The 19518-nt window shown below is 47.5% G+C and overlaps 2 protein-coding genes across 4 annotated transcripts; one reads left to right on the forward strand and one right to left on the reverse strand.

Moving 5' to 3' along the window:
* Window positions 1-2599: 2599 nt before the first annotated feature.
* STUB1 (STIP1 homology and U-box containing protein 1) lies at window positions 2600-11496 on the reverse strand. Its single transcript, XM_040439376.1, has 7 exons — window positions 10571-11496; window positions 9684-9882; window positions 7888-8053; window positions 5998-6088; window positions 5227-5283; window positions 4990-5106; window positions 2600-3563 (listed from the first exon to the last, which is right to left on the reverse strand). Exons 1-7 carry the CDS (start codon window positions 10745-10747, stop codon window positions 3438-3440), a joined length of 933 nt encoding a protein of 310 aa, XP_040295310.1. The 5' UTR covers window positions 10748-11496; the 3' UTR covers window positions 2600-3437.
* On the forward strand, window positions 7577-17579 carry LOC121007449. Of its 3 annotated transcripts, none has more exons than XM_040439378.1 (6): window positions 7577-7621; window positions 12441-12578; window positions 14487-14580; window positions 14877-15036; window positions 15119-15271; window positions 15877-17578. In XM_040439378.1, the coding sequence occupies exons 2-6, from the start codon at window positions 12451-12453 to the stop codon at window positions 16017-16019; spliced, it is 678 nt and encodes a 225-aa protein (XP_040295312.1). In that variant the 5' UTR covers window positions 7577-7621; window positions 12441-12450; the 3' UTR covers window positions 16020-17578. The 3 variants fall into 3 exon arrangements, with proteins under 3 accessions (XP_040295312.1, XP_040295313.1, XP_040295311.1); XM_040439379.1 differs by lacking the exon at window positions 7577-7621 and adding an exon at window positions 7634-7726; XM_040439377.1 differs by lacking the exon at window positions 7577-7621 and adding an exon at window positions 11758-11819 and having other exon boundaries at window positions 15877-17579.
* Window positions 17580-19518: the final 1939 nt, after the last annotated feature.

Here is a 19518-nt window from a genome sequence, read left to right on the forward strand (position 1 = left end):
AATCCAGTTTTGTCACAGACAGCTTGGGGGATTGAACATATGTTAAAGGGTCACATTACTTTCAGTAAATGTCATAGGAACATATCAAAAGTTTTGATCAGTGGGGGTCTGATCACTGAGACCCCCTCCCCCCATCCCTAGCACGAGGGGAGAAAATCGCTCACGTATCACGCTCTCTCCGTGCTGCAGGAGACGCACTCCATAGGCTTTCTATTGAGTCCATCCCGCGTCCTCCCCTCCAGAGAGAGCACGCTGTTTTAGGGATCAGTGAGGGGCTCAGCCCTCAGACCGCCACCGATCTAAAATTTTGATATGTCTCTATGATATATCATAGGTTTACTTAACCCTTTGGCTACCGGAGGTTTTTGCGTTTTCATTTTTCTTCCCTATTTTCCGTGAGCCATAATTTCTTTATTTTTCTGGTCACATAGCTGTACGAGGAGGACAAGTTGTACTTTCTAATGCCAACATTAATGATGGCATAAAATGTTGTGGGAAGCGGTAAAAAAAAATTCCAAATGGGGGTGGAATTGGAAAAAAAAAAAAAAAACGCAATCCCTCCACCGTTTTACAGGTTTTGTTTCCACTGCATTTTGTTTACGGCAAAACTGACCCTTGACCTTTATTTTCTGGGTGAGTACGATTACAACGATACCCCATATGTGTAGGTTCTTCATGTCTAAATAGTGCAAGAATAAATGCAAACTTTGAGAAAATTTATTTTTTTATATCACCATATTCTGACCCCAATAGCTTTTTTTATACTTATGTCTACGGAGCTGTTTAGGGGCTCATTTTTTGCGGAACAATCTGTACTTTTAATTGATACCATTTTGGAGGATGCGTGACTTGTTGATGCAATGGAAAAATGGCAAATCAGCCATTTTGACCCTTTTTTCCGTTACGCCATTTGCCGTGTTGGATTTTTTTTTTCTATTTTAATAGTATGGGCATTTTTGGTCACGGTGATACCCATGATGTTTATATTTATTGTTATTTAGGTATTTATTTTTTTAGTTATACGGAAAGGGGGTGATTTAAACTTTTATATATTTTTTTTACTTTTTTTATTTTTTGTGATCATTATGTGCCTCATATGAGCTTATTACATTTTTTTTTAATTTTGGTTTATCAGGAATTTATTATTAGCTTATTTTGCTCACTTCTTATCCTGGCCAGCCATCTGGTGGCCAAAATAAGAATTGCAGTTTGAATACTGTTCGCCTACTCAGTAAGGCTTACAGTATTCAGCGCAACTACCTATGCCCGGATTGGACACATGGGGCATAGATAGGAACCCCAGAAGCGTGAGCTTCCGGGTTTTTGCGCATTTAGGTGCCGTGATCTCACTTGATCACGGCATGTAAAGCATTTTATTACTGCAATTGGCATTATTAATTAGCCGCAGAGATCTGCCGGCCATGACGCCCACTACACGTGCGAGCGGGCATCATGTTTACACATCGCACCTGCGCCATACGTGTATTGCGTTGGTAGCCTAAGGGTTAAAGTGACCCTTTAAATAATATAATGCCTGCTACCACTAGGGGGAGCTCCCAGAATACGATTTATATTCAGTGTTTAAGAGTATGGGTGAGCGAATCGCGCTTCAGATCCGAAGTCTCCGTACAGCATTAAAATGTATGCGCTGCATAGAGGCAAAATTCGTTAAGTGCGAAGTCTCTCGAGTCTTTGGTGAATAACTTCAGGCTTCGATTCTACAACTTTAAAAAACACAAATCTGAAGCAGATTTCGGATTCGTGTTTTAAAATGTCTTTAAAGTTGTAGAATTGAAGGCCAAAATTCAAGACTGCGGACTTAACGAGTTTAGCCTCCATGCAGCACATACATTTTAATTCTGCATGGAGACCTTGGATCTAGAGCTCGATTCGCTCACTCCTAGGTAAGAGCCCCTGAGTAGTGACAATAGGCAACCAGTCATTTAAAGGGGTATTCCAGTAATTTCAAGCTATCCTTAAACTACAAGATAACTATTAGATCAGCGGAAGTCGTATTGTTTTCAAGAACAAGGGTTCCCCCTCAAAATGAACGGAGCAGCAGTTCGAGCAGGTGCACTGCCGCTCCATCAAAATGGGATGGCTGGAGCAGTGTGCAGCTTCACCTTCATTTTAGGAGGCGCTGTGGGGTACAGGAGCCTTGTTCCCATGATTGGTGAGGGTCCCCGCAGTAGGCCTCATGCACACGGCCATGGCCTTATTGCGGCCAGCAGACAGCGGGTCCGCAATATGCGGGCACCGGCCGTGTGCTCCCCGCATCACGGATGCGGACCCATTTACTTGAATTGGTCCGCAATCCGGAGCTGCGGTGCGGCACAGAAGCACTGCGGAGTGCTTCCGTGGTGTTTCTGTCCGTGCCTCCGCACTGCAAAAAAATATAACATGTTCTACTTTTTTTGCGGTGCGGACGGGATTCAAGTTGAATGGGTCTCGATCCGTCCCGGCCGCCGCATGGACGTTGCCTGTGCATTGGGGGACCGCAAATTGCCGTTCCCCAATGCACGGAACGGCCGTGTGCATGAGACCAAATAGTCCTGTGGATTTGTCAGAGACAACTACACGTAAACAGTTCATCACACAGTAACCGCATAACCTCTTTAATATTTGCACTGTGAATTCACAGGAAAAGCAGACGCACTATCCCCCCGTGTCCAGATGACGACCAGTCATCGAGGTGTACAGTCCTGCAGCCGCAAATACACGAGACACTAGAATATATTTACATCATCTATATACAAGGAAGAAGCTCCGTGTGGGGTGGAGGTTACAGTGGGGGATGCCGTCCGTTCTCCAGCAGGTAATCACAGCCTGCATCATCTGCGTAGGCCGATCACTGTGCATCTGTCAGAACCTAACAGGAGTTGTAGTTCACAACCGGGGTAGGTGTTAGTGGGGCACAGAACCATGCAGCCCGTCACGACAAACCATAACAAGTCAATTAACAAAATCTGCGTGGGTCTAACATCGAGGGGTCGCTGCTTTTTGTGAGCAGTTCCCTAGTACAAAGCAGCAGGAGGAAAGCGGTAATGGTCTGCGGCGCCATCTACTGGTGCTTTCCTCCATGTGCGTGGAAACTTGACTCAAAAAGCATAATACTGGAGAGAAGAGAGAACACACTGGATCTGACGGGTGGCGCCGTGTAGTCCCCATGCTCCGGCACGTTTCATGCTGTGGGGCTCTTCTGTCTCGCTGTATGGAGATCGGAGACTGTGTGAAGCGAGATGAAACCGTCGCGGGAGTGGACATCCCAGACGGTGAGCTATGACGCTTGGTGGACTGCAACGGACGTGAGCAAGACAAGTAAGGCATGAAGGCGAGACAGGCACGTTACGTCACTCCGCGACCAGTGCGATCCGCCACCAAAATTATATTGAAGAAGAAAAAAAATAATAATAAGTGCTGGGGCCGGTGACCTCCTTCTAATAGTCCTCCACCCAGCCGTTCTCAGAGATGAAGGCGTCGATGACCTCTTTCATGGCCAGGTTTGGGATCAGTTGATCTTGGGTCAAAGCGCTTCGGGTGACAGGGTCGAAGTGTCCGACTCTCTGCAGGACAAGACATGGACGTCCAGTCAGCTTCACAAAATCTTTAATACACTCGGTGTGCCCGATTCCTGTCCAAGATCTCTGCTTGCTGTCCGTGGTTACATCCAGAGACGTAGACAATGTGTAGACCTAATACTGCTCACAGCTGGGGGGTTTGTTACAGTTGTATCCAGTCTAGAAAATTCTGTGTGAGGGTAAAGGCATCCGCAGCACAAATCCTCGTTTAGTTTGTTGCAATGTATCAGGGCAGGGAAAACATATTCAGACTATTGAGCTCACAGAAAATTGCGATCTCGATTGGACACAACTGTAACAAACCCTCAGCGGTGGTTAGTGGGCCAGGAAGAGTTTTCAGCCTCTGGATGTAAGTAATGTTTCTATTCACTGATCAGGCAGAGGTCTTCAAAGGGATCAAAATGCAAAGAGGATTTCATCAAAGCAGTATGCCATTTTTTTTTTTTTTTTAGGGGCACAGTAGTTGCACATTTCTGTGCAAAAACTTACATGACAGATTTTTCTACTGCTCGCGTCACTTTAAAATGGGCGAGGCTTAGCTGAAGAGGGAGGAGCTTCATCAACACATTTATCGGAAAAGGGGTGTAAAGTATAGCCAAAACCTACTGCAGGCCACGCAGGGCTTAGATTTCAGTTTGTGGCACATGGACAGGGCAAAGATGTGGCAGATTTATTAAAGGCACTGACCTATCCTCAGTATGTGATCGGTGGGGCTTCGACTCTCGACACAGCCGCCGATCAGCTGCTTGAAGAGACCGCGGCGCTCCAGTAATGCCACATCCATCAGTCACATTGCCTAGGCATAGCTAACCCCAGTTCAAGTGCCGGGAGTCAGACCCCCTCCGATCACATACTGCTTATCCTTCCCGAGCACAGGTCATCAGCATTGAACACTCAGACAACCCCTTTAAGAGACATGTGCCTCCTTAGACTAGTGTCCGAAACGGCAATCTAGAGAAAATCTGCCCCCTAAACATCTTACAAAGGGGAACACATCTTCTGACATCATGGGGACATGTGACCTGACCTGGAACTCCTCCTGAAGGATGACAGAACCAGTGACCCGGCTGTGGCTGGTACAAGACACTACGCACACGCCTGCTTCCCCCTTGTTGTCTCTGTTAAAGGGGTTTTCTGAGACTTTTATACAGATGACCTATCCTCTGAATAGATCATCTGTATCTGATCGTGGGGGTCCGACACCTGGGACCCCAGCCGACTGAGAAGGCCGCAGAGCTCGCACTTCTATGGGGCAGCGTTGTCAATGGCCTAGGAAACGCTGCGAGAAGCCCACATGCTCTCTGATCGGCAGGGGTCCTGGGTGTCGGACCTCCACCGATCAGATATTGATCACCTAGCCAGAGGATAGGTCATCGCTAGAAAATAGTTGGAAAGCCCCTTTAACCATTACCTGCAGGTGCTCTTCAATGTCCTTCCTGTCGTAGGTGATTCCGCTGGGGGTTATACACGGTTCCCTCATGAGCTCGAAGCTGATCTTTCCACATAAATAGTCAGGGATGTCTCGCTTCTGCACGCACAGACGAAGCAAGGGGTTAACAACATAGAAGCACGTGAAGGCGCTGCACACCAGCTAGTTAGGCGACGGCCGATGTGGCCGCCATGACAGTTCCAGGCCGCGGTCACTCACCTTACGCTTCTCGTCCACTTGGGAGAAGAGTTCGTCCATTTCTGCCAAATATTTGTCCTGTGAAATATAAAATATAATCCGAGTGGTGGATGCAAGAACCCAGAAGGACGCTGCGGCCGGCCTCCGAAGGGGCTGATAACAGGGAATAACAACACTGTATGCATCGGAGGAGATGCTCTGCAGGTGTAGAGTCCCTTTAAGGCACGGATCACCGTGCAGAGCGTCACACCAGGAGCACAAATTCACTCAAGCTCATCTCATTAATGTTTAACCCAAACCCCTGTTATCAGGTATTTGCACTGCACAGCACAGGCATGGGAGGAGGGGAGCTAGGAAAGAGGACTGTCCCTAGGGTGTGAATACTATTGCAACCGTTTACTATTTCTCTAATGGATCTAAAATAATAAGTAAAAAAAATGAAGCACGTTTGGAAATTGTCTTGCTTAAAAATCTCCTGCCGTTTTGTGTACACAGCTCCCATGTAGATCCGTGGTAACATGGCCGTCCGATCTTGTAGTCATGGGTTACTCCACTTACCTTGCCATTTAGCTAATCTACAGATTGTAGCAGAGGGGCGGGAAATAACATGACCGCAGGATCAGACTACGCACAATGTGTTTGTAGTCTGTTACCATGGAGACACATAGGTCTGCAGAGGAGCTGTAAGCACAAAACGGTAAGAATGTGAAATGAGTAATGAGAAGTTCTGATGGGCTTTGTGTTTTAGTTCTCACCAGCAGCGTCATAGTGAGCGCCGCCCTCTGGACTTACGTGTTTGGTGGGCACACAGGAGAGCTGGGCCCGGCTCCGGTTCTCGTCCACGTTCTCCTCTTCGTGTTTCCTCTTTGCCTCTTCTAACTCCCTGTGGAGACAGACGAGATGTTGGACTGCACTGAGGTGACCTCTATGTTACAGTACGGAGGTGGTCACCACAGGGACCCCTATATGAGGAATCACCCGTGCATTACAGCGGCCTGGCGGACTAATGCTTTAAAGGGACCCGTCGTCACCTTTATGCTGCCCAGACAAACAGCAGCATAAAGTAGAGACAGGCGAGATGATTTCAGCGTTTATAAGCTAAAAGTAAGTGGTTGCCAAGAACCAACATCACAATCATCGCAGACTGGGCCTGGAAAAGAGTCCCGGCCTCCTGAGAAGAGTCCTGGTTATTCATGAGTTCCTGCTCTCCTGCTGATGACTGACCGGCTTCTACCGAGTTTTCTCCCTTTCTCTCTAGGAGAGAACTGACAGCCATCAGCAGATGGTCGGGGAGAGCAGGAGATTATAATAACCAGGACTCTTCTCAGGTAGATCTGACTCTTTTCAAGGCCTGGGCTGCAATGATTATGATGCTGGTTCTCAGCAACCACTTATTTTTAGCTGATGAGGGACACACTGCTGAGATCAGCATGTCTGTCTCTACCTTATACTGCTCTCAGTGAGGTCGGCATAAAGTTGATGACAGGTTCCCTTTAACCCCTTCCCGCCCTGCACCATATATACTTACAAAGGCACCCGGGTCCCCCATCTTTGTACAGCCATTAAGCCCTGGCAAAGGCACGGCCTAATAAGATACCTGTCAGCATTTGCACTGACAGGCATAACATAGAAGTATAAAAGGTGTATTATATCAGCAATCAAGTGGCTGCAGGGTCAAGACCCAGTGGGACTAAGGCCTCATGCACACGGCCGTTGTTTTGGTCCGCATCCGAGCCACAGTTTTGGCGGCTCAGATGCGGCCCCATTCGCTTCAGTGGGGCCGCAAAAGATGCGGACAGCACTCCGTGAGCTGTCCGCATCCGTTGCCCCGCAAAAAAAAATATAACCTGTCCTATTCTTGACAAGAATAGGCAGTTATATTAAAGGCTGTCCGTGCCGTTCCGCAAATTGCCGAAACGTGCACGGACGCCATCCGTGTGTTGAGGATCCGCGATTTGTGGACCGCAAAACACACAACGGTTGTGTGCATGTAGCCTAAAACAAAGACATAAATAAAAAATTAAAGGAATAAAAGAAAAAATACTTTTCCCCTATTAAAAATACTGTATGCTAAAACATAAAAATACAATATAAAAAAAAATTTTTTAAATGGAATGAAACAATCACAAAATAGTACCTACAAAAACGATAATCACTACTCTGCGGCCTTCACACAGCTGCAGCTTCTCAGGGCAGAGCTGTGCACTTAAAAGGTTTTCTACAGTTTTCAAACCACCAGCTGGATCCAAATTCTTTTGTAATTAAAAATGTAATCTAGCCCCTGAACTATTCTGTATGGCGCCACCTGCTTTGTGTCCATTCCACTGAGGTGGCCACACATGCTGATGGGTCAACTTGTTTCGGAACGCAGCCACGTGACCTGACCAAAGCTAGTGTGGTTTATTGAGCGGGAGAGGTAATCAATCTGCAGGGTGGTGGAGGGGCTCATGGCTTTATAGACCTGTCCTGCAACTGGGCATCACCTTGTGTTGCGAGTTTGCAAGATCTCTGCTTGCTGTCGGTGAATAAGGACGATGTTTTAACTCTTCAATCATCACCAGCTAGAGCTGCAGCAGAACCCCCCCCCCCCCCCCCCAATCTGTGATAGGGAGAAAGCTGCAGCAGAAAGAACACTGCCATTATGAGCTCCTGCAACGGATACAGGAAGCCCCCGGTCCTCACCGTTCCTTCTCGGCCAGGATGAGTTTGGTGAGATAGGCGTGCAGCTCGTTCTCCTGGTTGATCCTCCGCTCCTCTATGTTGTTCCATCGCTTCTTCTTGGCGATCCGTAGAGCGCTCGGGATGTCGTCTCCGAAGTTCAGTCTCTGCTCTTTGGCCAGATTGTAAGCTGCGGGAGGGGAAGACGGTCAAAATGCAGGTCTCTCTTATTATCAATCACTTCTCTCTTTGTACACTGCCTGTATTTCTATTTACTTTTAATGTGTGCAACCTGGAAATAGTCAGCAAGCAGGATTAGATCTCACTATTGCCAATGTGCAGCCTAGTAGCGTATTGATGAGCCGTCACAGGAACAAACAGTCTGCTTGCTGATTGTTTCCGAGTAGCAGGTTTAAATTTTTTTTACAACTGAAGAAAAAAACTTTAAAATAGCGTTAAATGGCAAAATCTAAATCATGCTGAGAGTAGGAAGATGCCTGGTTGTAACATCTGCTCGGTACAGAGCCAAAGAAGTTGAGCTTTTAGTTGGGTAATTGCCATGTAAGCAATTCTCTATTCACTTCTGTGAGGGAGCAATTCACTGACTGAGCAGGTGGTGCAGAGCGGCCGCTGGCTGGATATCATCCTCCTCCTCGTGTCCTCAGCTATTTATAGGGAGAGATCACCGGGCAGAGAATTGAAATGCCGACCGGGTGCTCGCCACAGCACTGCGTGACAATGGATCACCCTGCAACTGCTGCTCGATAACACTCCACCTCCACAGCCGTGGCTGCAGCAGCAGAATAAAGTGGCTGATAACAGGGAGCAATAGACTGTATTCCCCTGTCCTTCCAGTCATCCTCTTCCCCCTGAAAACTACTTTCCAGTATAACTTCTGTATCACTTCCTCACAGTTTTCCAGACCTCTACTTGCTGTCAGTGAATAGGAACCACTTCCAGTGAATACAATCCATCCTGCACATGTGACGCGTGTCTGGTTTCACTGTTTGTCCATCATGTGACCCGGGCTGGAAGTAAACAATATTGGTTCCGATTTACTTACAGCAAGCGTTCGGAATTGGTACAGCAAGAACAGCCTTTTGCCAGAGCTGTAATCTCAGCGTCATGTGCGGCTGGGACACAGGAATGTTCTTGTTTTTGGTAAGATTATTAGGCAGTTTCTCTGCCTACAAGATATTATCACAGATGCTTGCTTTACTTTTGCAGTTCTCAAAACTGAATTTGACTCAGCAGAGATCACAGGCCTCTTCTTCACAGCAAAAAATGTTATAACATGAACAGAGTTGAGAAATAGACCTTAATCCTAACGTCTACAAACCTATGAATACAGAATCAACCTAATCAAACTAATATGAAAAGTTGTTATTCTAAAAATCTTCATCTACTTGTATATTATAAGTTATACCAGCGAGAATTAGTCTTTATGTAGAAAACTATCATTTAAATCAAGCCTTACTGACTAGTGATTTAAATCAAATCCACCCTGATAATTTCAGTGCAGGGCGTTAAAGGGGTTGTCCGAGCTGATCCCCTATCCGCATGACAGGGGGCAAGTATCTGATTGGTGGAGCTCCGGCTGCCAGGACCCTCACCGATCACAAGAATGAAGCACCAAAGTCTCCATTCATCTCTATGAGATTGCCCCCCAGCAAACTTACCTCTGGGTGATCAGTACTGTAGAAGTAATTTAAAGGGACCCTGCCCCATAAACGGCATCACTCCCTGATCGGTACAGCAGTTCTGTACCGGATTATTCTACCATATTCACTCCCTAGTTTCTCAGGAAGGCCGGCGCTCACCTCTCTGCAGATTGGCGATGGCCTCGTCGTAGTTTTCCATCTCCATTTGGCACTGCCCCAGGAAGAAGTGAGCCTTCACCGACTGGCAGTCCAGCTCCAGGGCGTGCTTACAGTCCGCTAGGGCCTTGTCCAGCTGCTGCATCTTCAGGTAGCACAGGGCGCGGTTGGTGTAGTAGACGGCGATGGAAGGGTTCCGAGTCTGAAGGGACGAAGAGGGGTGAAAATCAGAAGGATCACAGCAGCACAGAGTATTTAAGGACATGAGCACGATGGCGTGGAAGACGAAGCTGCACCTGACAGAAGTGTGACGCGAGGAGGATACGGAGACAAACGGGAGATCACAGGGTGAGAGTGTGGAGAGAACAGGGTCACCAGGAGCACAGAGCATTTCAGGAGTGGAATGTGCAGATCCTGTGGGAGCCTTGCACAAGGAAGAAAGCAAGGGTCCTCAAAGAAGCACAGAGTATTTCAGGAGAGGAGAGTGTTGAGGCAGCAGACAGACACACAGTGCAGAGAAAGGACTCCTAGGAGCACAGAGTATTTCAGAGACTGAGTGCATGGACAATGTGGGAGGGGGCATGGATCTGTCCACTGGTGATGTTAGGGAGGACAGGGCAGTGTCCAGATGTGAGGAGAGGATATCAGCTGTTACAGACTGAGATACTGGAAGGAGCCAGGCATCCCAGCAGCACAGAGTATTTCAGGGAGTGAGTGCACTGATAATGTTATAAATAAATAAAGGGGCAGGGACCTGTCCAAAAGTGATGTTAGGAAGGACAGGGCAGTGTCTAGATGTGAGGAGGGGACATGAGAGATGACAGATTGAAGGATATTGGAAAGAGCCGGGTGTCCCAGCAGCACAGAGTATTTCAGGAGTGGATACTTACGATGGCTTTGCCGTAGCACGACACGGCCTCTTGATACTTTCGAGCCACGAACAGCCGGTTGCCCTGCTCTTTCAACTCCTGGGCGCTGACGCTCTTTTCTGGGCTACCATCAATGCCCCCCAGGCCACCACTGACTCCAGAAGGACGACCCCCGCCGCTCTCCTCCTTCCCCTTCATGCCAGGGGCTCCAGAAGTCACCCCCCCAAACCTCGGGATGCTTGGTGTCACCCCCAATTTCACTGCTGAGGCGAGACCCCCAGCTGCGCAGGGGACCCCTTTCTATCAGAATGATCGAGCGTCTACGCTCTTGTGGCAAGTTTCAAAAAGGCGCAGAGGCGAGAGGCTACCTGCCCCCCCACATGGAGGGGTGCGCTGAATTAACCCTTCAGGCGAAGGGAGGAAAAATAATCAGCGGCTCAGAGAACAATGCGGCGGATAATACAGCGCCCCTGTGCCCACATACACACCAGCACCCCGAAAACCTGGAGATCCTGCACCTATATATCCTGATAGGTCCCTATATACTGCACAGCCTGCATACAGGAGCCAGTGCCTACGTCCTCTATAACATAGGGCCCCTATAGACGGTGTAAGAGAGGACAGGGCCCTATAGACTGTCTACTAGTAGAGCTGACCCTATATAGGAGCGTATGCACTGTCTATACACTGTGTATTGGGGGGTGGGCTCCTGTATACAGCAGCACAGGAGCAGTACACTGGCCCCTTCACATTCAGCAGGGATTATACCTCCGGTGACCCTCCCAATAACAAGGCGTTCAGGCTTTCCTGCCCCCTCTCGGGAAATACCGCCTGCACTGACACAGCTCTGGCCCGGACAGCTCCAGAGCCTCTGGAACCTACAACAGCAGCCTCCAACCGGAACTTCCGGCCCTTCCAAGGAGACGGGAGAGAACTGACAGAGCAGTTTTGAAGGACCGACGTTTTTGTCCCCGGTACGTCACGCCGTTTTCTGCAGCTGCCGCCGTTTTGTCGTAGAGCAAAGAATACAGGGAAACGTATGTGGATGTCTTGCTCAAAATGGCTGCTGAGAAAAGTGACAAAACGGCCGGCGCAGTTTAACCTCTGGCGGTTAGAGCTTACCCAGTCTTTGATTGGTCAGTTTTCTAAACGAGCAAAGCACACCACCAATCAGATCTCTGATGGGTCAACTTGTTTTGGAACGCAAATCGAAGCTGGAACGCAGCCACGTGACCTGGCCAAAGCTAGTGTGGTTTATTGAGCGGGAGAGGTAATCTGCAGGGTAGTGGAGGGGCTCATGGCTTTCTAGACCTGTCCTGCAACTGGGCATCACCTTGCGAGTTTGCAAGATCTCTGCTTGCTGTCGGTAAATAAGGACATTGTTTTTACATTCAGAGGCTGAAAACGTATCCATGTCTAATCCCATAGCTGGTGGTTTGTTACAATTGCATCCTCTGTGAGCTAAACAGCCTGGATACGTTTTACCTGCACTGATACATTGTAGCGAATGGGGTAGGAGAGACATTTGCGCTGCTGATCTGGTCTAGACAAGGAGAATAGTCCCCAGCTGTGGACCCTCTCCCTCTGTGTCACCAGCAAGCAGGGGTTACCCCAAATAATCAAACCTGTTAATGAGCCGAGCTCACATGAGTTTCCATAAGGTCCATTAACTGCAGCTTGCTGATGGTTTCCACGCAGGGGGTTTATTAGTAACGTCTGGCGTCCTGGGAATTCCGGTGTCATGCCCCGCCCCCTCAGTCCCTGCACTAGGCATAACCCGCTGTGTCAGTTTTTCCTGGAGTGCTCCTTTAAGAATCTGATTGGTCCTCTTCATCGTCTCGGGACGGACCCCTGCGCGCACGCTCTAACGCTTTCTTCTCCATTCTGGCAGATTTCGCAATATGGCTTCCGTGTCCAGCCTCTTCCAGTGCAGCGACCCAAAAAAGTGGCGTCAGGTCTCTGATATGTACTGGGAGGTTGTGGCCGCAAAAGGAGCAAAGCAGAAACAGTTCGTGGAGCTGGACAAATGGTGAGCGACAGAACGAGGGCCGTGCAGGCGGCCATCATGAGGCGGTAACGTCACCGCTACTTCCATTTCCACATCCTCTTCTTAACCCCTTCAGGACCAAGCCAATTGGACAGTGGCTGTACTCGGTACTGCCTCTCAGGTGCGCTCACTGGATCGATGAACGTGACGTCACTGACCTAGGTAGAGTCTGTGGCGCTCACCGTGGCCAGTTCAAACAGCAGATCCAGGTGGCGGACCCCCACGATCGGATATTAATGACCTATCCTGAGGAAAACCTCCTTAAAGGGGTTGTGTTATCTCGTACATTGGGGACATGTCACCAGGATACGCCCTCAATGTCTGATAGGTGCGGGTCCCTATCCTTAGAACGGAGCCCGCAAAGTGGGCGCACTGCGCATGTGAGGCCGCCCTCCATTAATTTCTATGGGACGGCTTGGGTGTAATTACACCTGCTCACTGCTGCAACTGCGACGGCGAGCAGGTAAACAATGAAGAGGAGGCAGCGCTGGCACGGCGCGCGCCTTCTTTTCAAACAGCTGATTGTCGGGGGTGCCGGACCCCCGCCGATCTGATATTAAAGACCTATCCTGAGGGGCAGTCCGGGGACACAACAGCCTGCCGGACTCCCCTGCCGCTAGTGTGAAACTAGCCTTAGGCCTCTTTTACACGGGCGAGTATTCTGCACGGATGCGATGCGTGAGGTGAACGCATTGCGCCCGCACTGAATCCGGACCTAATCATTTCTATGGGGCTGTGAACATGAGCGGTGATTTTCACGCATCACTTGTGCGTTGCGTGAAAATCGCAGCATGCTCTATATTGTGCGTTTTTCACGCAACTCAGGCCCCATAGAAGTGAATGGGGCTGCGTGAAAATCGCAAGCATGTGCGGATGCGATGCGATTTTCACGCATGGTTGCTAGGAGATGATCGGGATGGGGACCCGATCATTATTATTTTCCGTTATAACATGGTTATAAGGGAAAATAATAGCATTCTGAATACAGAATGCATAGTACAATAGCGCTGGAGGGGTTAAAAAAATAATAATAATTAAACTCACCTTAATCCACTTGTTCGCGCAGCCGGCTTCTCTCCTTTTTACTTCTTTGCTGTGCAGGAGGAAAAGGACCTGTGGTGACGTCACTGCGCTCATCACATGGTCGGTCACATGATCCATCACCATGGTGATGGACCATGTGATGAGCGCAGTGATATCATCAAAGGTCCTTTACCCAGGTCCTGAAGAAAGAGAAGCCGGGCTGCAGGAACAAGTGGATTAAGGTGAGTTAAAAAAAAAAAATAACCACTCCAGCCCTATTTTACAAGCATTCTGTATTCAGAATGCTATTATTTTCCCTTATAACCATGTTATAAGGGAAAATAATGACATCTACACAACCTTGAACCCAAACCTGAACTTCAGTGAAGAAGTTCGGGTCTGGGTACCAAATTCAGTTTTTTATCACGCGCGTGCAAAACGCATTGCACTGATTAAAATTGCGTACCTACTCGCAATACCTACCTACTGCGGGTTTGCCGCAATGCACCCGGGACGCATCCTGGGCCAAAACATGACGCCCGTGTGAAAGATTTTTTTATTATTTTTTAATCCCCTTTGGGGGTCTCGATGCTGCAGTCACGTGTACAATACACTGCATTTCCTCTGTATTATGATGTTACCCACATCCTTGCGGTCCTGACATGGCAGACCTGGGGGGGAAGGGGGTCTGACAACTTCACTGGGAGTGATCGGTGGACAGCCCTTACTGGAGCCCGCTCCATATATGCGACATACGTGGACATCGACAGACGCATAGGGGTTAACTTTGTGCCATTCAACCTGCCGTCATTCTGTTTGCGGTGTAGGGTCTGTTGCTCCCTGTTGTCAGCCATTCTTTCATCGTAGGTACCAGGAGGAGCTGCCCACCCGCATGGCTGCTCGCCCTCAGAAGTCACTGACTCAGGAGGAGCTGGTGAAGCTCATGGAGTGGAAGTTAATGGTGAGTTATTGTAGATTTTCTCCATTTTCAGCCATCATGTCTATCTGTTCCTGGGAAAGCTGGGTGACAACCTCTATGGCGGATTGTACAGCTCCCGCAGGGGTTGTCGTCCAGTTTTCCCGGCCCCCTGAACTGTCTTGTTACTCAGTGATTCATCGCCCACCCTCGTTGGTGCCCGACTAGTCGAGGTTGCCATTCAGGAGCCTGATTGATGACCTCTGTGGGTGCTTTTTTTTAAGTGAAACTCCCCTTTAAGTGCAGGAGTTGATTTTTTTTTTTTTGTTCAAACTGGGCAGAAAGGGAAGTTCCGACCGCGTCTGAAGCAAATGGTGTCATCTAACCCAGCGAGTACGGTAGAGAGCTGCAGCAGGAAAGCGTTCCAGCTCCTCCCCGATGTATCTGCCGCCATTGATGAGCTGTGCCAGCTGAAGGGCGTAGGACCTGCCACGGCCTCTGGTGAGTGTGAATTCACACCAAGCTGGCTCATAGCACGATGTAATGGAGGCTTTCTGTGGCTGAGCATCTTCTCCCCATCTAGCGATCCTGTCGGCTGGTGCCCCAGACTTGGCGGCATTCATGGCAGATGAAGCAGTGGAGAGCGTGCCCGGCCTCACTCCTATACAGTACAATCTGAAACACTACATGAGGTACCTGGAGGAGCTGCGGAGGAAGGCTGAGGCCCTGAGCAAAGGTGAGGAGACGGCAGCAGGAGCTGCAGTGTAAAGCAAGTTGTCAGTCCAATGTGTACATTACTTATCCCGTGCAGATTCTAAATTACATCCTGTATTCTACTCCAGAGCTGCGCTCACTATTCTGCTGGTGCAGTCACTGTGTACATACATTACTGATCCTGAGTTACATCCTGTATTATACTCCAGAGCTGTACTCACTATTCTACTGGTGCAGTCACTGTGTACATACATTACTTATCCTGTACTGATCCTGAGTAACATCCTGTATTATACTCCAGAGCTGCACTCACTATTCTGCTGTTGCAGTCACTGTGTACATACATTACTTATCCTGTACTGATCCTGAGTTACATCCTGTATTATACTCCAGAGCTGTACTCCTTGTTCTGCTGGTGCAGTCACTGTGTACATACAGTACATTACTTTTCCTGCACTGATCCTCAGTTACATCCTGTATCATTCTCCAGAGCTGTACTCACTATTCTGCTGTGCACAGTAACTCCACCAGGAGAATAGTGAGTGCAGCTCTGGAGTATAATACAGGATGTAACTCGGGATCATGTTATTTCTCAGGACTGACAATATGACAAGACTTGTTTTCCAGCCTCACAGGAGGAGTGGACTCTTCACAAGGTGGAACTGTGCCTGTGGACCTGGAAAGTAGCCCAAAAACTCTGCCCCAAGCTGCTGGATTCCCTGGAAGATGAGGAAGAAAAACCTACCAAGAGACTGAAGACACAACCATGAGATGTCCGCCAAGCCTTTTTTCTTCACTTGCCCCTTTAAGACATGTTTCTATAATAGGGGCCCCTGCTGCATTAGCTGAACCTGCAGGCCCCGTCCTTTGCTGTATACCAATCATAATGGTCCTAAATCGAGTGCAGAGGGGACAAATGAAAGCCTATAATGCACTTCACCCCATTTCCCGGCATTGTAAGAGATGTACACGAAGCACAGTAAACTGATATTGGGAATGACGTGAGCTAACAGCAGAACTACGCATGCAGCTCTGGAGGTGACGTTACTAAAAATGGCTTATTGGCAAAGAAACTCGCAGCACCAGGTCCGTCATGTACAGCATGATGATTTTATTCAGTCTTTTTTAAGCCATCATTATTTTCCTTGTACAAAACATTGCGACACAATCTCCATCATATAAAATTAAAGGGATTCGTCCCTGACTCCTTCCCATGGGGTATATATAGGATTTTGGCACTTCAGACATGTGTCAAGGGTTAACCGCAAAACAACCGGTTAATATGGCGACACAATGCGACTCCTTAAATACTACCTTAATATATACTGCTTATAATTCATGTTTTATAATCGTCCTGTTCTATATTGCTCAGATTTTTTTTTTTATGTATTCACTGTTGATTCTTGAATAAATAATTTTTCTTAAATACTTTTTTTTTTTATCTTTATATATATATATATATTATCATTTTTGTAGAATTTTACTTCTGCACAGTCATAGTGTTTGCTGCCATTTAATTTTGCCTGCACTTATTGGGATTTTACTAAAAATGTCTGCCACTACATTAGAACTGTTTTTTTTCTTCAAAATGGCTGCCAGTTGCTCTTATTTCATGTCAGAATGCGTGCCACTTCCCCTTTGTTGCCTATAGCAACCAATCACAGCCCAGCGTTCCTTTGTGGAAAAATGAAACTTGGGCTGTGATTGGTTTCTATGAGTATCAAGGCAGTTTTTGAAATGAGGCTCAGTGTGTTTGTTTCAACCAACCAGAGCCCAGCTTACATTCCTAATGTGCTGTGGGAAAAATGAAACGCAGGCTCTGATAAGTTGGTGTGGGCAAGAAGGACATTTGCCAAGAAAAAGATGTAGTCTGGTTTAAAATGGCCGTCGGTTAATCTTCTGAGGTGAAAAATGGCTGCCTATCACCTTCCTGTCCATAGAAAGATTGAAACGTAAGGAGAAGTCTGTGTTTTAGGTCTCTCTTAAAACGTTATACAGCCTGTCTGTTTATAATGGTGCAGTATGTGGATTGACTGGAATATTTTTTAACATCTTCTAGGCCGGTACGAGATAAAATCCTAATGTGACAGGATTCAGATAGAGAATTGTTCTAAAAGCCAATTGACATTCATGTGTCTTCTATCAAAACATTAAGCAGTAAGTTGCCGACAGATTAGCGCCGTGTCTCCTCTCGGCTGAGGAGATGTTATCAAATTGACTAAAACTGAGGCAACTATGAGGAGCTACAAAATGCCAATGGTGGGTTATCATCGGGCGCACGTAACTCCAGCTAAATGGCAGAAAAAATTAGTCACATCCAAAGCTGCTCTCAAAATTCTTCTGGTTGGCCTTGGAAGGAAACAGATGTTTAGTCGCCCCCTGGTGTCGGACACGTGAGCTTTAGGGTCCATTCACACGTCCGTAAGTGTTTTGCGGATCCGCAAAACACGGACACCTGCAATGTGCGATCCGCACTTTGCAGATCCGCACACCACAGACACTATAATAGAAAATGCCTTTTCTGGTCCGCAATTGCGGACAAGAATAGGACATGTTCTATTTTTTTCAGGAACAAAATTGCGGATCCCGAAAATGCAGATGCGGATCCAGGAAATGCGGATTTGCATCCGTTCCAGCCCCATTCAAAGTGAATGGGTCCGCAAATTGCGCAACGAATGCGGACCCAAATTACGGACGTGTGAATGGACCCTAAGTCGCCCCCTGGTGTCGTCTGAGCTCCCACAATGCACTGCTTGCTAGTAACAGGAAACCAGCAGGATTGTGAACGCAGCTTTGTATGTGAATTGAGGATTACTTGAAATTTTGGGGGCTGAACGGCAGAAAAGTTGTACAACCGGAAACTTTTGTGCAACTATTTTAGAGCTGTGACTGTAAAACACATCGAAATCACAGAGTCGCATGGGAAAGTTGCGTGTGACTGATGACCTGCGACCAAAAATCCAACAGTGACTTCCATTGACCATTGTTAGATGCGTTGTTGCAGCGCGACATCCCGACCTTCGTGTGGTGCGTCACATGTCGCTACCAGCCTAAAGAAAGGCGTAAAACCTGTCGTGCATTATCGTTACCATGGTTACCAACCCCACACACAAAGCCATTCAATAGCTTCCATGTCGCTGTTAGAAATTGCGCTCCTGGGCCCAACCATGGTAAGTGGTTCATAATTATAAAAAATTTAAGGCATTTCAAATAAATAAAAAATCCAAATAAATAGAACACTTCTCCTTTAAAGGCTACGGACGTCTTCTGGGCAAATTTTTAGGATTGCATTGTACTTATTTTGGGGGGAAAATAACTTTTTTCGGTAGGTCTATATTAAAAATATACACAGGGAGAAAAGAGCGGGTCGGCACTGCTACATATGGCATGGGGATGTGCCAGGTGCTAGGCGGCTCCAAACACAGTGAACGTGGTGCTCTGCCCCAAAAATAAGGGCTCAGAGGTCAGAGGCCAGACGAAGCGCAAAACGGCCGTCGCCGCTATTCTGTCTGTGCCAATGCATCCCTGCTCCTGTCTTCCGCATTTTATACCACGCGAATAAAGGATTTACTACAATAGTGGTGAGCGCCGTCCCTCTTTTGCTTTTTCTTCTCCATTCTCTCTATATTAAAAATGTTCAGCTGTTGTGAAATCGGTCTGTTTGCCAGCTGTCAGTTTCTATTTTCTTTGAATCCTGTCAGCTGATGGCTCATGTGTAGCTCTTATTTCTGAGCTTTCCTCGCAAACAATTTAAGCCATAGTCATATCAGTTTGACAAAAATTGAGCTTTAGTTTACGAAGTCAGGAGCTCAGAGATTAGAGCTACACATGAGCTGTCCGATAACGGGATAAAAAAAACAAAAAAAAAACTATTTGTAAACAGACTGATTTTTATCCCCCGTATCTCAGAATCAGCGGATCATTTTAGTAAAGACCAATTGAAAAAATAATAAGTAAACATATTGCAAACCTTAAAGAAAATGCCCCGAGGGTGTCTGTTCTGTTGAGGGGTTTGTGGGTAAGCTGGGTGACCTCAGATATTGTAGCCCCCACTTTTGTCGCCCCTTTTCCATGTTCCTGAACAGCATGCAGCGATACGAGAGGATTATTAAAAATCTTTTTAGGGGTAAATTCTCTTTTAAAAAATGCCCGTCCATTTATTAGAAGAATATGGCTGCTTCCAGAAACAGTGCCACCCCTGTCCATGGGTTGTCTGCGGTATTGCAGCTCAGCTCCGTTGAAATGAAGCTTGTGGACAGATGTGGCAGT

This window comes from Bufo bufo, chromosome 7, assembly GCF_905171765.1.
Source record: "Bufo bufo chromosome 7, aBufBuf1.1, whole genome shotgun sequence".
Lineage (NCBI taxonomy): Eukaryota > Metazoa > Chordata > Amphibia > Anura > Bufonidae > Bufo > Bufo bufo.

Bases quoted from the DNA above. Each gene is read 5' to 3' on its own strand.
- STUB1 (XM_040439376.1), bottom strand. From the start codon at position 10,747: ATGAAGGGGAAGGAGGAGAGCGGCGGGGGTCGTCCTTCTGGAGTCAGT. The intron at 6,089-7,887 runs GTGAGGACCGGG...CTGTCTCCACAG, and splicing joins ATCCTGGCCGAGAAGGAACG to GGAGTTAGAAGAGGCAAAGA. The intron at 5,284-5,997 runs GTAAGTCCAGAG...TATATTTCACAG, and splicing joins CCTGTGTGCCCACCAAACAC to GACAAATATTTGGCAGAAAT.
- LOC121007449 (XM_040439378.1), top strand. From the start codon at position 12,451: ATGGCTTCCGTGTCCAGCCTCTTCCAGTGCAGCGACCCAAAAAAGTGG. The intron at 14,581-14,876 runs GTGAGTTATTGT...CAAACTGGGCAG, and splicing joins TCATGGAGTGGAAGTTAATG to AAAGGGAAGTTCCGACCGCG. The intron at 15,037-15,118 runs GTGAGTGTGAAT...CTCCCCATCTAG, and splicing joins AGGACCTGCCACGGCCTCTG to CGATCCTGTCGGCTGGTGCC.